The sequence below is a fragment of the Labeo rohita genome, chromosome 20, assembly GCF_022985175.1.
Source record: "Labeo rohita strain BAU-BD-2019 chromosome 20, IGBB_LRoh.1.0, whole genome shotgun sequence".
NCBI lineage: Eukaryota > Metazoa > Chordata > Actinopteri > Cypriniformes > Cyprinidae > Labeo > Labeo rohita.
In genome coordinates this window covers 17,629,365-17,651,503 of record NC_066888.1, presented here as the reverse complement: position 1 = coordinate 17,651,503, position 22,139 = coordinate 17,629,365, and the positions used below count along the sequence as shown (strand labels likewise).

Sequence of the window (22,139 nt, the reverse complement as noted above, 5' to 3'; positions counted from 1 at the left end):
TATTGTAATAATTTCCCATTTAATCTTCGCATTAATGAAGAAACATCATAAAGACAGTATTTTTTTAATATTTGTTAAATATTTTTTATGACCAGGAACTAGTCTAGCTCTAGTATGACTAGTTCTTTTTTTATATATATATATATATATATATATATATTTTTTTTTATGTTTAAAGGCTGCATTTGACTAAAAATACAGTAGCTGTTTTCTCAACTGTTTTCTATTTTAATATAATTTAAAATGTAATTTATTTCTGTGATGGAAAAGCTTAATTTTCAGCATCATTACTGCAGTCTTCAGTTTCACATGATCCTTCAGAAATCATTCTAATATGCTAATTTGCTGCATTTGCTGAACTTACTATTTACTCTTTAATAAAAAAAAGTTCAAAAGAACAGCATTTATTTAAAATATTTTTACTGATCAATTTAATGCTTCACTGCTATATTTATTAAAAAAAAGAAAAAAAGAAAAAGAAATTACTGACTACAAACTTATGAACTGTAGCATATACAGTAAAACAAATGTAATGTTTTTGCTATTCATTATTCAGTTAACATGAATGTACATCAGGAAAGATGCTAACCAGCAGAAGAGGATGATGTTGCTCCTGATGTAGATCCTGACATTCCTTTACTACCAGAGAGGCCTGACTTGCTGTCTCGTTCTGCATTACAAAAGCATTACAAACTAAAGTAAACGCCCACATTTGGAAAATTTACATATGTAAGCTAGTAAAACATTCAAAGTTTGAGAGAGAGGGTGCATAAATAAACATCACTCACGTTTCTTCTCCGACTGTTTATCCCCAGCTAGTTTCGCCTCACTCTGCTGTCGTTCTAGCAGTTCCTATGTGTTACAAAACCACAAACACGACAGTAATGTATAAAATGATATTTTTGTCTTCTTTTTTCTGACATCAAAAAGTTAAATTTACAAAATTTCATTTGCAGGCCCAGTCAGTCAACAACTAAAATGAAAAAATAAAATGATTTCGATGTAAAAAAAACATGACTACCATTATAAATGAACTTGCTGCCTTCATAAAATGATTAAAAAAGGGTAAATCGCTCACCATTTCAAGTAAAAGAGTCTCCTCCTTCTCCTTTTTCTGATCCAAAAGCTCTCTTTCATGCCGTTTATGATACTATAAATGTAAAAGTTATTTCATCACTAAAAATGAAACAAAATTAACTCACAGTGTTCAGAAAAAATCAAAATGTTAACAAATCTTTCATACCGGCTCTGTTATATCCATTTTGTCAAGCTCTAGAACTGTCTAAGAAAACATAATAAAACAATATGAGGATTTAATGACATCTATTAATGAAATGATTTTCAATTTATTAATAATCTTCACAAAAGACTAAAGGTATGATCACATTTACTGTTTTTAATGGGTAAAATCCTGTAATTTCAGGTGAAAACTGTGTGAGTGTGAGAGATTTCCCTACGCAGATTTCGCAATGAATTTAAGTTGATCACGTGAATTCACCATGTTGCTGCTTGGTTTGAAAGTAACTTCTCTGTGAGCTTTTTGGCCACAAAATTTTACCAAAAGTTTGCTAATGTGAGCACATTTTAATAATGGGAGGCTCACCTTTCGCAAAGTTACCACTACATCTTTGTCCTTCTCACGGCACAACAATTTCCGCACACAGAACTCCAGCTGCTGAAGTAGATGTTTGTCTGTTGGCTTGATGGTGGATCTCAGTTTGGGTAACATATAACAGAGCTTGTACCTGCCAGATGTTTATTTTTGGTTAAATAAAACAAACAGTAAGCAGTAATGTTGAACCATTAGTCACGGCACAGTAAACAAGGACGCAATAACAGAAGTTAAAAAAATGTTGTTCACCTGACATTGGCTACGGGGTCACTGACCAACTCAAGTGCTGGAATGAGGAAATGTTTGCAAAAATACGACTTGGAGAAGAGGTCTATTGTGATTTCACACAGGTCCAGATAGCGAAGCCTGTTCCAGTAGCTTCTACCTTGAGCAAGGTCTTAAATTCAGAAGAGATACAGTCCTGAATCACTGAATCTCATACACAAACATGTAAAGTAAGCAGATCGTGCTTTTTTTTTACCTTGCTTTATTTTGCTGATTATTTCTTGCCGCTGTTCCTGTTTGCGGTTATAGCGCAAGAACACGCATAACGTCCTGACAGCTTCCCGCTGGACTGGTAGAACGTTCTAGAACAGAGTAAACAGGACAGATGAAATATACACTTCAAATTCAGAGAATGTACAGACAGGAGTGTGTGTAAAAGGTTTACATTGGTAGTGATGATGCTGAACATCCTTTGAAAGAAGCGGAAGTAGATCTGGTCTCCAGAGATGACACGAGGCAGACAGGAGTAGCACTGGAGGAGTTTCTCATGAACCCGCCAGTGCAGTGAGGATGCTGCTTTTTGCTCTGCTGCTACCAAAGCAGGCACCAAGTCTGGTATATTCACCTGCTGTATAAGGTTGAGAGTGATGTCAGTAAGATTTACTTTATTTATTTTTTAATTTATACTTCTATTCAACAAGGACACATTAAATTGATCAAAGTGGCAGTAAAGACCTTTAAAGAAAAATATTTGAAATTGGTTTTGAACTTTCAAAAAGATTTGAAAAAAATGTTGTTTTGAACTTTTTATTCATCAGAGAAGTATACTTCTTTTAAAATAAAAAATAGTATACTTTCAGTCTACTTTTATGGTTTCCTTCATGTACTTACTTCAAATGTGCTTTATATACTTAAAATTTATATACTTGATTTATACTTAGAAAAAGTATTTGAGCTATACTTGTGCTATGTTTTCATTGTTATACATGAGAGATGCTATTACACATCTTCTGTACAAAATTTCCAAAATAAAAAGTGCCCACACTGTAAAAAGCAAATCAAAACATTTTGTCTCAAATACTAAAAAATGCTTTTTATTTTTTTAAAAACTAAAAACCCTTGTCAGACCAATAAAATTACACTAATGTTGTCCCAACTAGTCAAACACAGTTGTCTGAGCAAAGAATTTCATATTGTTGAAATTTTAAGGCTTTGTAAGTTCCCAGCATGCATTGCAGCATGAATAAATGATCCAGTTACTGTTATAGGATTATTGTTTTGCTGTTTGCTGACTTCATTTAAACTTTTTTTTTTGTTGTTGTTTTGTCATTATTGTTAGTTATTTGTTGTACTGTGACATACAGATCTAATCTTTTTAATATTTGGCTGATTGCCACCGTTCTTGAGGTTTGTGTATCTAGTTTTGAGGCCTAGATACTTTCAACCACTTATGTTAATTCCCTGGATATCTTAATCTTGTAAAATGCTTTACAAACAAAGACAACATTGTCTACGTATTAGACTAAGTTATTCATAATGTTGATTATGTTCAGATATTCATATAACAAAATATATACAAATTAATACCTAAATAGGGACATAGTATTATACTCAAAGTATGATGTAAAGTTCACTTAAAGAAAACTTACGAGTATACTTAAAGTATAAAACTACTAATCTTGTAGTTTACTGAGACTTTACTTCAAAGTGTACTAAAAATGCATAAAAAAGTATTTAATTAGTAAACTATGAGTATACCTATTAGTTCACTTTTAGTATACTTGCAGTACAAACTGAAAACATAGATGTAAACTAGTTGTGTACTCAAAGTTTACTACTGTTATACTTAAAGTATACTTAAAAGTATACTTTTATATACTAGAAAGTGGGCCAATTTAGTCCCAAGGAGTATAAAAGTAGTAAACTGAAAAGTATACTACTAGTATGCTGATATTTGTATACTTACTACATAAAGTGTACTTAAAAAATATACTTGAACTTTACTTAAGTATACTTAATAAAATAAACTTGAAGTATACTTCTTTTTGGTAAGGGTTCCACAAAAATATAACTGTTTTAACATTGATAATAAGAAGAAATTAGCATCAAATCAGCATATCAGAATGAATTTTGAAGGCTCATGTGACACTGAAGACTGGAGTGATGGTTGCTAAAAATTCACCTTTTCCATCACAGGAATAAATTAAATTGCAAAAAATTTAAAATATATTAAAACAGAACATGGTTGTATTTTTGATCAAATAAATGCAGCATTGGTAAGCATAAACAAAATATTAAAAAAATATTAACAAAGCCAACATTTTGAATGTTAAAAAAGTCAATAAATTAAATATAATTTCATTCATTAGAATTAAAGCCTTATACAAACTGTTATGTTTTATGTTATTATGTTTGACAGTTCTTGCTATTTTGCTAATAATTTAATTAGTTAATTAAAATATAAATAATTGTATGAAATATTTTTAAATAATTTAAATAAAACATTAAATATAATGATTTATAATAACTGTCTAAAATTGTTTTCAATAATTAATATTTTTAAATAACAAAATAATAACTGAAATGTTTAGTATTGTTTATTACTGTTAGGACCTTAAATATTGCATAAATATTAAAACTAGTGCTCTCAAATTGATTAATCAAAAATAAACTGATCTAAAATTACAGTTGTATATTTACATGTACATATATATTTTTTCATATTTATATATCAAGTATATTATATAAATATACACTACCAGTTAAAAGTTTTTAAAGAAGTCTCTTCTGCTCACCAAGCCTGCATTTATTTGATCCAAAATACAGCAAAAGCAGTAATTTTGTCAAATATTTGTACTATTTAAAATAACTGCTTTCTATATGAATATATTTTAAACTGTAATTTATTCCTGTGATCAAAGCTAAATTTTCAGCATCACAACTCCAGTCTTCAGTGTCACAAGATGCTTCAGAAATCATTCGACTATGCTGATTTGCTGTTCAAGAAACATTTATTGTATATATATGTTTTAGGATAATAAACAGAAAGATGCAAAGATCAGCATTTTTCTGAAATAAAAAGCTTTTGTAACATTATACACTATACCATTCAAAAGCCTGAAGTCAGTACTTTATATAATTATATAAATTAATACTTTTTTTATTTAAATAAAGATGATTATATGATGATAAAGATGATAAAGACATTTATAATGTTACAAAAGATTTCTATTTCAGACAAATGCTGTTCTTCTGAACTTTCTATTCATCAAAGAAACCTGAAAAAACTTCTATCTCTGTTTTCAACACAATAATAATATTAAATGTTTTTTGAGCAGCAAATCAGAATATTAGAATGATTTCTAAAGGATCATGTGACTGGAGTAATGATGCTAAAAATTCAGCTTTAAAATCACTGGAATGAATTACATTTTAAAATGAATTTCAGTTTTAAAATAATAAAAATATTTCAAAAATATTTACTTGCTTGGTGAGCAGAAGACACATCTTTAAAAAACATAAAAAAAATCTCTTGACTGGTAGTGTATTTCTTAAATATACACATGTATGTATACTTTTATTATGGATGTGATCAATTTGACAGTGCTAATTAAAAAAAGTCTAAAACACAGTCAAAAAAAGCATAGCAGATACCTTGCTCTCAGGTCCTGCTCCCTCGCCTCTGGAAGTGGCCAGCTCTAAAGTCTCTTGAAGATTGTTCAACAGAGCATCCAATACCTGCAGATTCAAAAGCATTGAGCTAATGCTAATCTAAGTCCTTCAAATCGAACAAAGCCTTCTCGTCACCAGATGTTTCAGAAACACATTTCTACCAACCCCAGGAAGGAATGCTAAAATTAGAGATAAGCTGGGGTAAGATCACTGACTATAACAGATAGTCTATAATGTTCAGTTTCCATCATCATTAATCATGAAAATCACTATGTCTGATGGCTCGGGCAGCTTTGCACTATAGTGGATGCTAATGCAGTGTGTGACTAACACCGCTCAGAGGATCATGACAGAATAAACAATACCACACTCTAGTCTTAGCTAGGGAGGTGCAATGCATTCATTCATCCTACACAGTTGCATGCAACCTCCGCAAAGGCTCACACACTTGTGCACACAGCCTTATACATACACACACACGTAGGCATGGCATGTCTGGCGCCTATGAAGAATTTTTGGTAGTTTGGTGTTAAAGGTGATGTGTGTAACTTTTTTTTGATGCTACAAGACTTTTCAAATGGATTGCAAATGAGGGAGTGTTTGGAAAACCTGCTATTTTTTCCGCCCCAAGTCCATTTAAGTGCTGCAGAAATTACACACTTCATCTTTAAGGTCTACATATACTTAATTTTTGTTAATATATTACAAAAACAGGGCCAAATAATTTTATTTCTATGCTCTACACACACTCCAAAAGGGAATTTCTTGTCTAACTAATGGGCATCCAAATCTAAAGGTTACATAAGCGCAGCTGGCCTTGCGAGGAGGGGATTTTGAACGGTTTAGACGGCTATTTGTTCATGTGAACTCAGCGGTTAGTAGAGGTCCTGAGAAAGACTGAGTCTTTCTGTGAAGAAAGTTGCGATGTCTCGCACAGCACATTGTGCCAAGAAAATGACTGTTCTGACTGAAGCTGTCACAGACAGCTGAAAGCTCTTTTAATAAACAAATACACACACACACATACACACACACACAAACGTTTTTTCAGGTCTCACCTCTAATGAGTCATCCTGCAGCAAAGTGATTAGCTCTTTGTGTATGTAATGCACATTTGGGCCCAGCAATTTGACCACCTAATGCAGAGGGATTAGAAAAGATGGTATTGTACGTGCTGAACTGAGGCATTTCTACCTGTCAAAATGTGAGTCACATTGTGTACTGTGACAAAAATATGTTTAAATGAGATTCTGAGTTTGTACCTCATGGAAACCACCAGCTGCCGTCCTCCGTACTGAAATCTCAGGATCATGACAAAGACTTGAGAAGGTACGATATAATTCAGACAGAAAGTGGTTTGGATCGGCAAATAACACTATGGCCTGCAAATAAATAAAAAGAAGAAAATCTACAGGCATGCTTATAAATTATTCAAGAAAGCAACCAAATATACACTACTAAATATTTCAAATAAATGCTGTTCTTTTGAACTTTCTCTTCATCAAAGAGTCCTGAAAAAAAACTTGGTTTTCACAAAAATATTAAGCGGCACAACGGTTTTCAACACTGATAATAATAAAAAACGCTTTCAAATCAATATCAGCATATTAGAATGATTTCTGAAGGATTGTGTGATGCTGAGCACTGGAGTAATGGCTGCTTTGTCGTCACAGGAAAATAAATGACATTTTAAAATATATTCAAATAGAAAAGTTAGTTTAAATTGTAATAATATGTTACAGTACTACTGTTTTTACTGTATTTTTTCTGAACAATTTCTGAACAATATTGTTACAGCTGACATGGAGTAATGGCTGCTTTGTCATAACAGGAATACAGTACATTTTAAAATATTATATATATATATATATATATATATATACACTACCGTTCAAAAGTTTGGGGTCAGTAAGACTTGTAATAGTCTTTAAAGAAGTCTCTTATGCTCATCAAGGCTGCATTTATTTGATTAAAAATATAGAAAAAAACAGTAATATTGCAAAATGTTTTTACAATATAAAATAATGTTTTTTATTTTAACATACTTTAAAATAGAATTTATTCCTGTGATAAAAAGCTGAATTTTTATCAGCTGTTACTCCAGCCTTAAGTGTCACATGATCCTTCAGAAATCATTCTAATATGCAGATTTATTATTAGAATGATCAATGTTGGATAAGATCAACAGTTGTGCTGCCAAATATTTTTTGGAACCTGTGATTTTTTTTTTTTTCAGGATTCTTTTATGAATAACAAGTTTAAAAAGTACAGTGTTTATTTAAAATATAAATATTTTATAACAATGTAAATTATTTATTATTAACTTTTAATAAACTTTTAATTATTAACTTAATACATCCTTGGTGAATAAAAGTATTTATTTCTTAAAAAAAAAAAAAAAAAAAAAGAAACAATAAAAATGTACTGACCCCAAACTTTTGAACGGTAGTGTATATATATATAGGGCTGTCAGTTTAAAACGTTAATTAATAATAAGTTATACAAAAATAATGCAAAAAAATATTTTAACGCAGTTAACGTGCCAGCCCCGCCCCCAGACCTGTATGTCATCTTATATTTTTTATATATTTTTTTGTCTCATATTTATATATCACATATCACACAGGCAGCAAGAGCAATTTGACATGAGTGCTGATTTTGTCCAGATCTATCACAAGCTTAAATGTGATTTTATACAACAGTTCAGTAAATAAGAAGTTGATATTGAGTTATATATTAAACACAATATTATGTGTTTTTGCTCAATTCTGCAGAGAACATATTACCTTTGAAGCCACAGCAGAATTGTTGCGCGTCTCTAAATGAATCTGTGTTTTAAATGAATCATGTGAACCAATTATTTAAAAGCCCATTCATAAAGACAGCCATTTGCTTCATTCCTGAATGAATCAAATGAATGAATGAATGAATGAATGAATGACCAATGAAGACATTAACCCCCACCTGCTGGCAGATTTAGTTTCTTATTTAGAGTGTCATATATATATGAAGTAACTTGTATATGTATATATATATATATATATATATATATAATCTTAAAAACATTACAGGGATAGTTCACCAAAAAAATGTAAATTCTGTCATCATTTACTCACCCTTATGTAATTTCAAAACTTTCTTTTGTGGAACATAAAAAAAGGTATTTTGAAGACTGTTGGTAACAAAGCTGTTAACAATGACTTTCATCATATGAACAAAAAGTACTGACATTTTTCTCATAGTATCTTCTTTTATGTTCCATAGTTCACGTTAGGCCGTTGCAGCCTAAATGTTTATGTGTAATAAATTCTATGTTAAAACATAAAATATTTCTTTCTAAAGCTACAATTTGTAATGTCTACTTGATACTTTTTCATTTAACACAAAATAGCTTTCAATAATCTGTTGTGGGTAATTTCACAGTCAAATTTATTTTGCGATTAAAACATCATCTAGTTAATTAGATTACAATTTTTAATTGACTGACAGCCCTAATATAAATAGAAAGGTTAAATTGTAATATTTTACAGTTCAAGTGTTTTTGCTGTATTTTTATTCAAGTCAATACAGCCTTGGTAAGAAAAAATGGAAAAAATGGAAAAAAATAAACTTCGGTAATGTAGTTCCGGCAAAGATAAAAATGATAAAAATAAAAATCGCATTGCATTGCGAATTGAGTTAATCATTACATCCCTTTTTTTAGTTGGATCTTTTCAGTTGCACCCTGTTGAAATTAAACATTATCAGTGAATAACAACTTATATATAATATACAAATCCAGACTACTTTTGTAACACTTTTACCATGCTTTTGGGTCCCTCTTAAAGACCTTGAAAGCTCCAGTGTGTAAATGATGACAGCATTTCCATTTTTGGGTGAAATGGTTCTTTAATGAAAACCATTCTGAAAATGAGCATGTACTGTATCTGCTTGAGTCATTTAAAATAATAATGGCTTCTTGGACATAACTTTCAGCCACCTACATCTCAGACTGTTCGCAAACTTCTGAATGACTGCGGCTATATATAACTACACTAACAACAAAGAACCACTTCAGACATTGATGATGGAGCAGTCAGAGGTCTAAATTCCTCAGATGAGCTGTTGAGCTATTCTAGAAGCTTTTGCCTCCACTGACAAGCGTTAAAAATAGATAACAGTGCCCGGAAATTTTGGTTCAAATCATAAAAATATTCTGGAAATTTTTTTAACATGCAATTCCTAAACAAAAAAAAGTATTTATTAAGATTGGTTAGACTTAGACTAAAACAGTTATGGATGCAAGCCAGGGAAACTTACAGGAAAGTTGTAGGCACAGTTCCTGCGCACTAGGGCGTATTTGTTCTCCAGCTCCAGTGGGTAGGGCTGGCTCTCGCAATGCCCGTTTTCATGCTGCAGACCCAGACAGCACAGCTTCTTATAAAACTCCAGAAACCAGAGGTGCTGCTCGTCAGTAAAAGACTCTGTTCAAATAAAAGATACAAAAATCCATGTTATGACTCATAGATTGTACTTCTAAAACATTTCAAAAAGATGTAAACAGGAAGCAGACAGTCACCTGAGAGCCCGTGACAAAGTTTTCCATACTGGAAGGACAAGGAGGCCAATACTGCCTCATCTCCTTTGAAGCATTTTTCACAGAATGCCTTCACCAAGGGAAATATGACACAAGTCCTGTCATCTATGAAAAATGGTGACAGAAAAGAGGGGAGGGTGAGAAGATGACAGAGAAAGAGCATGAGACAAGTTTCAACATCTTTTCACAAGGGAGCCACATGCCAGTTTTTAAGTCTGATGTTCCAGTATGCGCCTAATGTATGGAAATAACTGTGCTGTGTCTGACGATATGAGCAGGTACACAGCATGTGTTTCAAACTATACTCTGTGAAACAATAGAAAGTGCAAATGTTTTCACACCTCTCTGACACATCTCTGTTTTTCTGTAATTCAAGTCCCTTTCAGATTGTCTGACTTCCACAACAGAAAAGCTGATATTAAAGCAAGACACTACAGGTGAAAAGGGTAAAAATTAACTAATAGATATCACCATATTTCACACAAGGGATAGTTCACACAAAAATAAAAATTGTCATTAGTTACTCACACCCATGTCGTTTCAAACCCTTAAATTCTTTTATCTTCAGAGTTTTCTGACCCTGCATAGAAAGCAACGCAACTACCACGTTCAAGGCCCAGAAAGGTAGTAAGAACATTAGCTTCATAAAATTAAGGTTGAACCACTGATGTTACATTTACTACTATTTAACTATTTTAACGACGTCCTTACTATCTTTCGGGGCCTTGAAAGGTCAGAAAGCTCTCGGATTTCATCAGAAATATCTTATTTTGTGTTCAGAAGATGAACGGAGGTCTTATGGGTTTGGGACAACATGAGGGTGAGTAATTCATGACAGAATTTTTATTTTTAGGTGAACCTCTTTAAGACAATTGTTTTGTATTTTGTGTTTTCTGAAATGTTTAAATGAGAAGTTCACTTCCAGAACAGCTATTTACAGATAATGTACTCACCCCTTGTCATTCAAGATGTTCATGTCTTTCTTTCTTCAGTCATAAAGAAATTGTATTTTTTGAGTTAAACATTTCAGGATTTTTCTTCATATAATGGACTGATATGGTGCCCCGAGTTTGAACTTCCAAAATGAAATTTAAATGCGGCTTCAAACTATCCAAATGTGGTTGTAAACGATCCCAGCTGAGGAAGAAGGGTCTTATCTAGCAAAACGATCGGTTATTTTCATAAAAAAAATCCAATTTAAATACTTTCTATTCTCAAACACTCATCTTGTCTTGCTCTGCGTGAACTCTGTGTATTCTGGCTCAAGACATTTAGGGTATGTTGAAAAACTCTGATCATATTTTCTCCCTCAACTTCAAAAATCATTTCAAAATCATCCTACCTCGCTGCAGAAGTAGCGACCCAAAGTGAACATGCAAAGAAGATCAAACACCCTTAACAAAAAGGTAAAATAGCGATACAGGACGATTTTGAAGTTGACACACCCTAACTGTCATGAACCGGAAAAAAACAGAGGTCAGGAAGAGCAAGACAAGATGAGCGTTTAAGATTAAAAAGTATATAAATTGTATTATTTTTATGAAAATAACCGATCGTTTCGCTAGATAAGACCCTTCTTCGTTAGAAGCCGCATTTAAACCGCATTTAAACTCAAATTCGGGGCACCATAGAAGTCCACTATATGGAGAAAAATCCTGAAATGTTTTCCTCAAAAAACATAATTTCTTTACGACTGAAGAAAGAAAGACATGAACATCTTGGATAACAAGGGGGTGAGTACATTATCTGTAAATTGTTGTTCTGGAAGTGGAGTTCCTCTTTAAATATACAACATACAAATTTGCATACAATTCCAGAACAGAAATATGAACACTTGATAAAGCCAAAATTCATTCGTTTCATTTTTTCACAATAAATGTTTTACAGAGGAGATTCTGAACACCTTTATCACTCTATAAATCAGAAAATACTGTCAACAGCTAGAAAAACTGAAAAACTGTCTTCAAATACATGCATTGTAATTGAAAACCTGACACAAATAGATAAAGTTAAATAAAATAACATCTTAAATGTGTATTTTGGATGTTTTCTTTCCATTATTCTTAAAGAAGAAAAGCAAAACAGCCTAAAATTTCAAAATTAACCAGTGCATAAAAACCAATGGTTTTACTAGTACACTGTAAAAAACAATTCATTGAGTCAACTTAAAATAATTTGTTACCTGGCTGTCTTAAAATTTTAAGTTCAGTCAACTCAAAAAAGTTTAGTCAACTTGAAATGTTAAGTTGTACTAACAACTTAGATATTTGAGTTGACTCAACTTAAAATTTTAACAAACCAAATTTTTAGTTTAGTCAACTCAAATATCTAAGTTGTCACATAGTATAAAATTACTTTTTAAGTTGACTAAACATATTTGAGTTGACTGAACTTAACATTTTAAGGCAGCAAGGTAACAAACTGTTTTAAGTTGACTCAACAAATGTTGTTCTTGTTTTTTACGGTGTAGTAGTAGTTATTCTGTTTTAATAAAACAACTAATATGAGAATCAAATTCATTCAGTGAACACTGTGAGTGGCTTACCACTGTCAAACATTTCTAAGAGGTTGATGATGGTGTCGAAAGCTGCCAGTCTAACAGTACTGGCTTCATCTTGGGCCAGCTCAACCAGTTCAGGGAGCACTTCAACCTTAGTGTGGTCCAGCCTGAGACAGAGCAAATATACACAAACTAGTCTTATGATCCATACTAATACTGTACACATAAATGTTCACCATAGACGTTATTATTTCTAACAGAATATCCAGAAGTGCTTAAATTTAGGCATCATTCTGTCACAAACTTTCATTCCTTTGTTTAAATATTTGAGAAACAATGTCTCACATTCAAAAGAAGTGTTAAAAACACATACCCAGGTATTAATAAAATTGAAGTCAGTGAAAAAGTTATATAAAAACTAAAACTAAAAATCATATACACTAAACCTGATGATACAATATACTGTGTTTTTCTATCTGATGTCTGTGAATCAAGATCAGTACTCTTCCATACAGGAATAAGTCATTTAGATTTGGCAGCATTAGATATTCAAATAACAAAATGTTCTTTTTAATGTCTCTCTTCATATCTTTTTACCCAATTCCCCTGGTGATGTTCTCCAGCTGGCGGCACATGCAGGCGCGCACCTCGTACTCCACGTCCTGGCATAACGACCTGATCAGTGGCAAAAGGTCTTTCTTTACTCTGCAGAGAAAAGTCACGGTAGACATTTTAAGTCGACAATTTATATTAAGCTTTTCAACTTCAATGTCATTATTCTATATTAGGAAGATCATATAATAGGTTGTTTCTGTCCTTTTATTTGATTGGTCAAGTGGTGCTTCCACTGTAGAACTCACATTGATGACTCAAACTTGCCAACAACTTTTCCTAAGATGCGACAGCTGGCCAGACGTGCCGGGACAGACTGGGAGAGCTGATGCTTCGATAATAGAGGACTCAGAATCTGTGCAAACAATCAATCAAAGCAAATTGAATTTTAATTCACACTAATAGCTGATTTCTACGGATTATCCCATGGGTTTAGAAATGATAGACAGAAAAAAAAACTGCAGCTGTCTTTACCTCTTGCCTGATAGTCTCCTTTGGTAAAGCATCAATTGCTGACAGCAACGTCTCTAACCAAGCATTGCTGACCACTGTTAAAAATAAAGACATAGTAGCTGATTGTGTCCTCGACATGCAGAAATATGTTTTTTTTTATTTTGGCACACACTACTGTTCAAAAGTTTGGGGTCTGTAAAATGTAAAACAATTTTAAGCAATATTTTTGAAAGAAGCTTATCCAAGGTAGCATTTATTTGATCTACAGTAAAACTGTAGTGTTGTGAAATACAATTTCTTATGAATGTGAAACATTTTTATTAACATCAAAACAGCTGTGTTGCTTTTTGTAAAAACCATGATATATCTTCTAAGACATTCTTTAATAAACAGAAATGAAACATTTATTTCAAATAAATGTCTTTACTCACATTTAATAAAAAAAATACATCTTTGCTGAATAAAACTAAAAAAAAGGACCATGCTGACCCCATAGTTTTGAACAGCAGTGTTGTATTCCACTCACAAGACTGAAAATAAGCACTCATGCATTCAAGTAGTCATTTCAAAGAGAATGCTGAAAAAAAATCTCATCAAATTTATTGTATATACTTTCTACAAGTGCTTTACAAGCTTTCTCAAAATGGCAACCTGTGTCCCTGTGGTCGAGATTCAGGAGAACTATCTGCAAGATTGAGTGGGTGTGTGTCTGGATGAGGACAATGTCATCTTGGAGGACCGTCAGGAAAGATCCTGCTGCGGCGAGCTGCATATCCGCCCCAGCTACATGCAGCACTTCCTGTTGGGGTTGAAAATGGAGCTCTGTATGATCATTCACACACAGTACACACTAAGAAGTCATAGAAGGATCCTAACAACAAAAAGCAATAAATTGCACATTGTTTGGCCTACCCTGACTTTTGGCACCACCCTACGAAAGGTCTCTGCTGGGTTTTGACGCACCAGGATAGGCAGGTTGATGATCACGCTGGCCCGTTGGACATCCTCACCAGAACTGAATAACAAAGAGATATGGCTGATGATATCCACCTTATTTTAGAAGTCAGAGCGGGCATAGCCATTTGGCCATTTAGTCTGGCTTCCGAGCTCAGCTGGGTCCAGCTATTTTTAGCTGTACAGAACATTTAATTTTGCTGCTTGATATTGCAAATTGGTGTGTCTTACCATATTATTTTAATGTATTGTCATCCAAATTGTGTTTTTTGAGAGAAACATTTCAGGATTTTTCTCCATGTAATGGACTTTTATGGTGGCCTGATTTCGAACTTCCAAAATGCAGTTTAAAATGCGGCTTCAAATGATCCCAAATGTGGTTGTAAACGATCCCAGCCGAGGAAGAAGGGTCTTATCTAACGAAACGATCGGTTATTTTCATAAAAAGAAAATACAATTTACTTTTTAATCTCAAATGCTCGTCTTGTCTTGTTCTCCCTGAACTCTGTGTATTCTGGTTCAAGACAGTTAGGGTCAAAAAACTAGGATCGTATTTTCTCCCTCAACTTCAAAAATCATTTCAAAATCATCCTACATCGCTGCAGAAGTACCTACCCAGTCTTTGCAAAGTGAACATGCAAAGAAGATCAAACACCCTTAACAAAAAAGGTAAAACAGCGATATAGGATGATTTTGAAGTTACGATGAGTTTTTCGACATACCCTAACTGTCTTGAGCCAGAATACACAGAGTTCAGGGACAGCAACACAAGACGAGTGTTTGAGATTAAAAAGTATTTAAATTGTATTTTCTTTTTATGAAAATAACCAATCGTTTCGTTAGATAAGACCCTTCTTCCTCGGCTGGGATCATTTACAACCACATTTGGGATCATTTGAAGCCGCATTTTAAACTGCATTTTGGAAGTTCGAAATCAGGCCACCATAGAAGTCCATTACATGGAGAAAAATCCTGAAATGTTTCAATGTGTCAAAAAAATGTCAAAAAACACAATTTCTTTACGACTGAAGAAAGAAAGTCATAAACATCTTGGATGACAAGGTAGCAATACATTATCTGTAAATTGTGGTTCTGGAAGTGGACTTCTCCTTTAATTATGCACACACTGGTTTGAAGTGCCAACAGTTTTACCATTTACTGCACGTTGTTATTCTTCTCATTATTTCCCTACAGCAGCTAACGAACCAGACTTCTCGCCCATAGGTTTACTTTTGCATTGCGTTTGACTTTTGTGGAGCTGTTATTGAATTTCTAATTCAGCAAAAAATTAAGTCATGCATAATCTTGACTAATGTAAATTATGGATTTGTTTTGTTTTGTTTTTTTTTACATTATTTGAATATGTACAATTCCTTTTGCCCATAAAGTTTTTGGAATGTTTTTGTTTTCAAAAAAAAAAAAATATATATATATATATATATATATATATAGCCAAATCTATTTTTCAATGCAGAAGTAAGCTGTTTTCTGTAAATGTGAAGACTTATGGTTCATTAGCCACTGTAGGGAAATAACAAGAAAAATAACCAAGTGCAGTAAATGGTAAAGCTGTTTGCACTAAAAACCAGTGTGTTCATAATTAAGACAACACATTAAATGATAAGGTAAGAAACACCAGTTTATAATGTCAAACAGAAAAACGAGCTGTTTTGTACAGCTAAAAATATCTGGAAGCAAATGACACTGGAAGTCAGACCCATTACATTTACAAATAAACACATCCACTCTAATGGGAAAAATAAGCGGATAAGATATTTTCCCCATTAGAACAACAGGTCGCTATGGGCAGAGACTCCTTGCTGACTGTATGAATAAGGAAATTAGAGAACAATTAGAGATTTGATTTGTAGGACAATGAATCAATCCCAATCTTTAGATGCAGGGTCGACCCACCTCTTTCAGCAATACTTGGATTAATTAACACAACAACTTGTGTCGGCTTGTTTTATTGCATGCACTGTATATTACTTTTGATTGCTTTGTACTAGTCCACACTTGTTTTTTTTTGTTCATGAAGCACTTTATTCCTACGGTAGCAGATGATGCTGAGTTGCATGCTTGCCATCTGTTGATCACAATGGGCTCTTATGTGAAACCAAAGCCCTTTTGTAAGCTGCTCTTTGTATAGGAGTGTCTGCTAAATGCCCTCAATGTAAATGGTTTAAATGCCAGTGAACTGCTGATCACATGACCAGCAGAATATAAAAATTCCATTTTTTTGCACCAACACAGTCCAAGAACATTTGGTTGATTACTAGGAAAAACAGAGCACAGTCATGACCCTTTAATTACTACCTTTCATTTTCTTTTTAAACATTTTAGCCATTTTATTTTAGATGAAATGTGCAAGTAGCCATAAATGTGAAGGAAACGCCTACATGCTCAGATTATTTATAGAACCATTGTGCTGTAGTTGTTTTTACCATTCAAGCAGAACCCTCTGAAGCTTAGTGCAGCTGAAGCTCCTAGACGTTCTCTCTGAACACTCTCATGTCTATCAGTCTCTCATGTGTGCTGTTGTTCTAAATAATGAACCATAAACAGGTATTCATTACTTTTTCAGGGATAGGTTGTCCTCCTGTGTCCTTTGTTGGCAGACGGTTATTTAATAACCAAGAAACAGCCTGACCTGCTGCCAAGTTTGTCTAAGAAGGGAGTAATTCGGTCATGCTTTGTGCACTTCTTGAATATGGTCAATAACCTGCAGCACCTCAGCAATGCCTGTGTTTATACACTAAATGACAGAGGTACCATACAGAGAAAAGAGCAGCTGGCATGTATACGAAGACGAAAGACATAATCAGCTAAAGACCAGGTGCTGAATGGTTTGGAAACACAATCCCACTGCCGTAAGCCTCGAGTCTCTGTTTGCTCCGGCCAGGTCCTGCCTGGAAAGTGGTCAGAAAGTAAAAAGAGCTTCGCTCGCATTTGTAATTAGATTTCCCTGGTGAGTGAATGATACACAATGGCCTCAGCCTAGAAGAACATTTCATTGAATTTAGAAGTTGCTAGAGATCTCAGATGGGAGATGGGGCTAAACATGGGGCTAAATGGGGCTATGAAGTTAAATGAATAGAGCAAAACTATGAAAGTGGGTAACATTGGTTTGGATAATTGAATAGGAAGAATCTGGGGAAATATGTTTGAATTCCTAAACTACTGATTGCGACTTTGGCAAATCTGATTGTCTAGAGAAAACAAATGTGAGATCACATTGGTCTATTGGTCTAAACTGACAACAAAAAAGAAAGCACAAGTCTCTGTTTGCACTCCTGTTATCTCATTGCTGTCTAGGAAAAAACATTATGTCCACTTCCTATGGAAGGTTACATCATCTAAATATGTTTGGAAAGGCCCATTTTGGAAACATACTAGCTCGTGTTCAGAATCTCTGAAAACAATTCACATCAAACCCTAGCTGAGCTCAACTGCGTCTCGAGTTTCAACACAAAGTTAGGAAAGAGAGAAAGAGCCGGTGAAGGCAACATGCAGTGGCAAAAAGTGACACACTGTTTGATTTCTCCCCCTCCAAAAGAAATGAGTCGGCAGTTGATTGTTGAGCCAGCAGGACTGTAATGAAACCTAAACAAAGCCCACTTAGTAATTAGTTTACATTTGGCAGCCTCTCTAATCCTTCCAACCCCAACAGAGCCAATGATGATGCTGGGAAGAAAGTGAAGAGCACAGGCTGTTTGCAGTCTGTCTGTGAACAAATATTTCATTCCCTACACAAGTGACACTTTCTTCTAAATTGTGCACATCCTTCATTCCATAATGCTATTAAAGGAAATTCTGGGTATTAAGACTTGTGATGTCTCATAGTGAAATATGACTTATACACATCATTTTATACATTTGGACAACGGGAGACACCATTATTTTGATGACGTGACGGCTGCACTCAGTGAGTTACTGACGCAACACAACTCAGAAAACACAACTTGGAAAATAAAATATTGATACGATGCCTCTTTTGGTTGTAATTTTCAGTCTAAAGGCAACAAGAGAAGCAAAATAAGTCTTCACTGCTTTCCTAGCGATAAAAATAGGAATGGGAAGATGCCTTTGGACGCATAAAACTTTCTAAAGACCTGCGTCTTTGCTCTCTCCACTTTAGCCCAGATGCCGTTGAGGCTTTTAGTAGACCACAGCTACTGAAAGAGCTTACAAACGGCAGAGACAAGAAACGCTAGATACCATCCTGGCAGGATGTAAACATGCCAACGCTTGTCATGATGCCACGGCCACTGAAGGAGTTTCTCACTGTGGATTTCACTCGATATCTGGGGGCGTTTAGACTCCTTGTGGGGAAAAATCAATGGTACAACATTTGGTTTAAGCCTACACTTATATCCATCACTACCTGTAGGTTCTTTCAGTAGCTGTGCTCATCATACCGGTATTTTATTTTCCAAGTTGTGTATTCCAAGTTGTGCTGCGGTAGAAATGGCAATATGTAGCACCAGTAGTTTAGAAAGTGCAACCATTCAACATCATTGAAATAATGGTGCCCTCCACAGTCCAAAATATGTATAAGGTTGCTTTCACACCTGTAGATTGATTGCTTTGTTCCTTTTATTCTTGGTGCGGTTCGCTTTCACACAGCAAAATGTCTAAAAGGACCAAATGTGTTAATACAAGTCACGCGCCTCATTCATCTCGGACCGATTGTTTTGCCGCGGATCCGAGAGTGATTGCCGTGTTCACATATGTCCAACCAAGCCGAGCTAAGGGGGGGAAATGCGCCAGGTTCCGAAACAATGTGCCAGGTATGAAAACACCCTAAAACAATGTGGATTTTTTAAATAACGTAAATCTTTCATGGGTTTTCTACTACATATTTCAGTAAGTGACATTATTTACATTATATTTAACTAGGGCTTCCAATTTTATTGATTCATTCGAATTTACTGTTTTGCCACAATTTTTTTTTTTTTTTTAGAAATAGAGGAATCGCAATTTTGAATAGAAATATTACCAAACGTCAAAATTAGACATGTCGGCACATGTGATTAACCGCACACGTGTGATGCACTTGTATTGCTAGGCGATACGAGTAATATGTATATGACAAGTTTGTAAAAGATGTAGTTGTAGTTTATGCATCTTTTCTGCACAGATATTTAACAAGTTGACAACTTCATGTGTGGTGCACTCGGAATAGAATTTTCTTTAACTAAAGGTTTAATAAAGAAAAAGTTACTTGAATCATGTTGTAGTTACAATTTTAAGTTGACTAGTTAAAAATCGTAAAAAAAAAAAATTGAACGAACGGTCTGATTTTTTCGCCATATCGCCCAGCCCTATATTTAACCATACAAGTCTTAATACCCAGGGTTCCATTTAAAGGAATATCAATGTTTTGAAGATTGGAAAATTAATGTAAATCACCAAAAGTATATGAAAATGTTGCTTGCAAAAAACTCTTCCAAATAACATATGTATAATATATGTTTTAATGAACGTCAAAGTAGACAATGTGTTTTTAGAACCAGATTGTGTAGTAACAGATATCTACCAGCAGGGAAACTGGGCTATGCTAAACTCTTGGAGTGTAATACCCTAACAGAGTCATTACGACAAACAAGTCCTGATGCAAACAACAAAAAGCATGTTTTAAAACCCTGCAGCTTCATCAGTATGACTCTCAGCAAGAGCAGTGACGCATTCAGAGCCGTTCCTGACATCAGCACACCAGAATGGAAAAATCCCTCACTGAGCCTCATCTAAACTCACAGTACCTAAAAGCTAGTCAGCAGCAACGTCCCTGGCCAAGTCTTACTTTATCAGAGGCAGTGAGGGTTTACATGCTACTCACGCTGTATCTGAAATGCACAATTCCAAAGTTGCACAATCTTTTATTTGTATGTAGCATAGCAGCATATTTGCGAATTAAGCCCAATGATACATGCAAGCTTCAACTACATAGATTATCAAGTGAATCACTGATAAAGGAAGCAAAATACAATTTTTGCAAATGTGTCTCTTGTAATTGACAACAATGCCCAAATCGCTAAATAAAATTGCCTCAATTAATCAAGCTAAATGTGCAGTCACTTTTACCATTGCTCTGCAAAATTTAATGAGCATAATCTAATCTTTTCAGTATGAATCTGCATGTTCAGGAGAACTGCTAAAATATCACCTGTTGTCGCACTTATATGCAAGGCATGCAAAGCATTTTAAATTTAAAAAGCAATGTGTACAACATTGAGATAATAACAAAATCATGACATGCAACCTCATGTAACTGGACATTCAGAGGGGTTACTTGATGTCAGCGTGGATTATTCAAGCTTTGTAATTGAGAACAATTTCAAAGTTGTCACAGACAACAAACAACTAGGCAATGTAGATACACTGAAATCTGATATTGGTTTATACAATACAAAATGACTAGGAGTGCAAAATGCTAAAAATGTCTCACTAAGATGGCACCACGTTTGCGTAACCATAATCTGTGAGGTGTCTGCATATCAGAAACACCTCCTCTTTTAACCATTCATCCATTTCTTAACAAGCACTCGCTTTCCTGTCATCTTACAGATGCTCTGGCAGCCTGCTTTTGCGTGCCAAATGACAGCGAACAGGGGCAATTAAATTGTTCTCAGAACTAGTTTGCCACCCAAGGGAGTCAGGCTGTGGACCGACACTGGCACTTAATTAGCACAGGCATGGAGTTTTATAGGTTAAAGAGGGACAAATACAGACCATCCAAAAGAGGGAAGTGTCTTGAGTTTTGGATATTTGGTACAAGCATTTTTATCTCTGCATAGCATGGAAGTAAACAACACGTAACCAGATAACAGGTCAACTGCTGCTGTTGCTCTAGTACCAAGAAACCAATTTCTATATATCATGGACTGGGGAACAAGAACTGAATAGAGGCAGCTAAATAGGGACCTAAAAGCTGACTCCATAAATGTCAAAAGCAATGGTGCTCCAACTAGACTGATGATGTGAAAATGTGTCTACATACTAATACTAACTGAGAATTCATGTAGCAAAAACAGTGGAACATGCCAATAGCAACAGCAAGGTCGTGGTTTGATTGTCAGGGAATGCAAGGACTGATAGAAACATAGTTGCTTTGGATAAAAATGTCTGCCAAATGCATAAATGAAAATCTATTAATATATACACTCAAAAGATTTAGGCCTAAATTTAGGGTTTATGTATTTGAATTGAATATCAAATATCCATCTATTTGAATTACAGTTTAAAATAAACTAATGCAATTCATGTGATGCATTTTTGTCAGTTATATACAGTATAAATAAAACAAGAAACAGCATATGTATTAAAACAAATATGTAATAATAAATTGACAAATATTAATCACATTAAGGTTTCTCAAGTTAATGTTAAAACAACATAATCCAAACTGATTAAAATTCTATAGAATTCAAATACCTCTAAACTGGGCAATATGACACGATAATTGTAAAATTTTTATTTCAAGTTTAAAGGTAGATTTTTGCTACAGTATGAAAGTTGTAAAAACCAGACAGTTA

General features: G+C 34.1%; 1 protein-coding gene across 1 annotated transcript in view; it reads right to left on the bottom strand.

Annotated features, from left to right (window-relative positions):
• Positions 1-22,139, bottom strand: part of ppp4r4 (protein phosphatase 4, regulatory subunit 4) — a 30,677-nt gene that overhangs the window by 3,041 nt on the left and 5,497 nt on the right. Inside the window, exons 3-21 of the mRNA XM_051138338.1 lie at positions 14,563-14,665; positions 14,302-14,449; positions 13,672-13,745; positions 13,446-13,552; positions 13,183-13,290; positions 12,631-12,752; positions 10,068-10,190; positions 9,809-9,972; positions 6,772-6,891; positions 6,568-6,645; positions 5,492-5,575; positions 2,283-2,465; positions 2,094-2,199; positions 1,862-2,009; positions 1,604-1,745; positions 1,244-1,282; positions 1,079-1,150; positions 789-852; positions 590-670 (exon numbers count right to left, since the gene is read on the bottom strand). Coding sequence (XP_050994295.1) covers positions 590-670; positions 789-852; positions 1,079-1,150; positions 1,244-1,282; positions 1,604-1,745; positions 1,862-2,009; positions 2,094-2,199; positions 2,283-2,465; positions 5,492-5,575; positions 6,568-6,645; positions 6,772-6,891; positions 9,809-9,972; positions 10,068-10,190; positions 12,631-12,752; positions 13,183-13,290; positions 13,446-13,552; positions 13,672-13,745; positions 14,302-14,449; positions 14,563-14,665 — 2,066 coding nt within the window. The remainder of the gene's footprint in view (positions 1-589; positions 671-788; positions 853-1,078; positions 1,151-1,243; positions 1,283-1,603; positions 1,746-1,861; positions 2,010-2,093; positions 2,200-2,282; positions 2,466-5,491; positions 5,576-6,567; positions 6,646-6,771; positions 6,892-9,808; positions 9,973-10,067; positions 10,191-12,630; positions 12,753-13,182; positions 13,291-13,445; positions 13,553-13,671; positions 13,746-14,301; positions 14,450-14,562; positions 14,666-22,139) is intronic.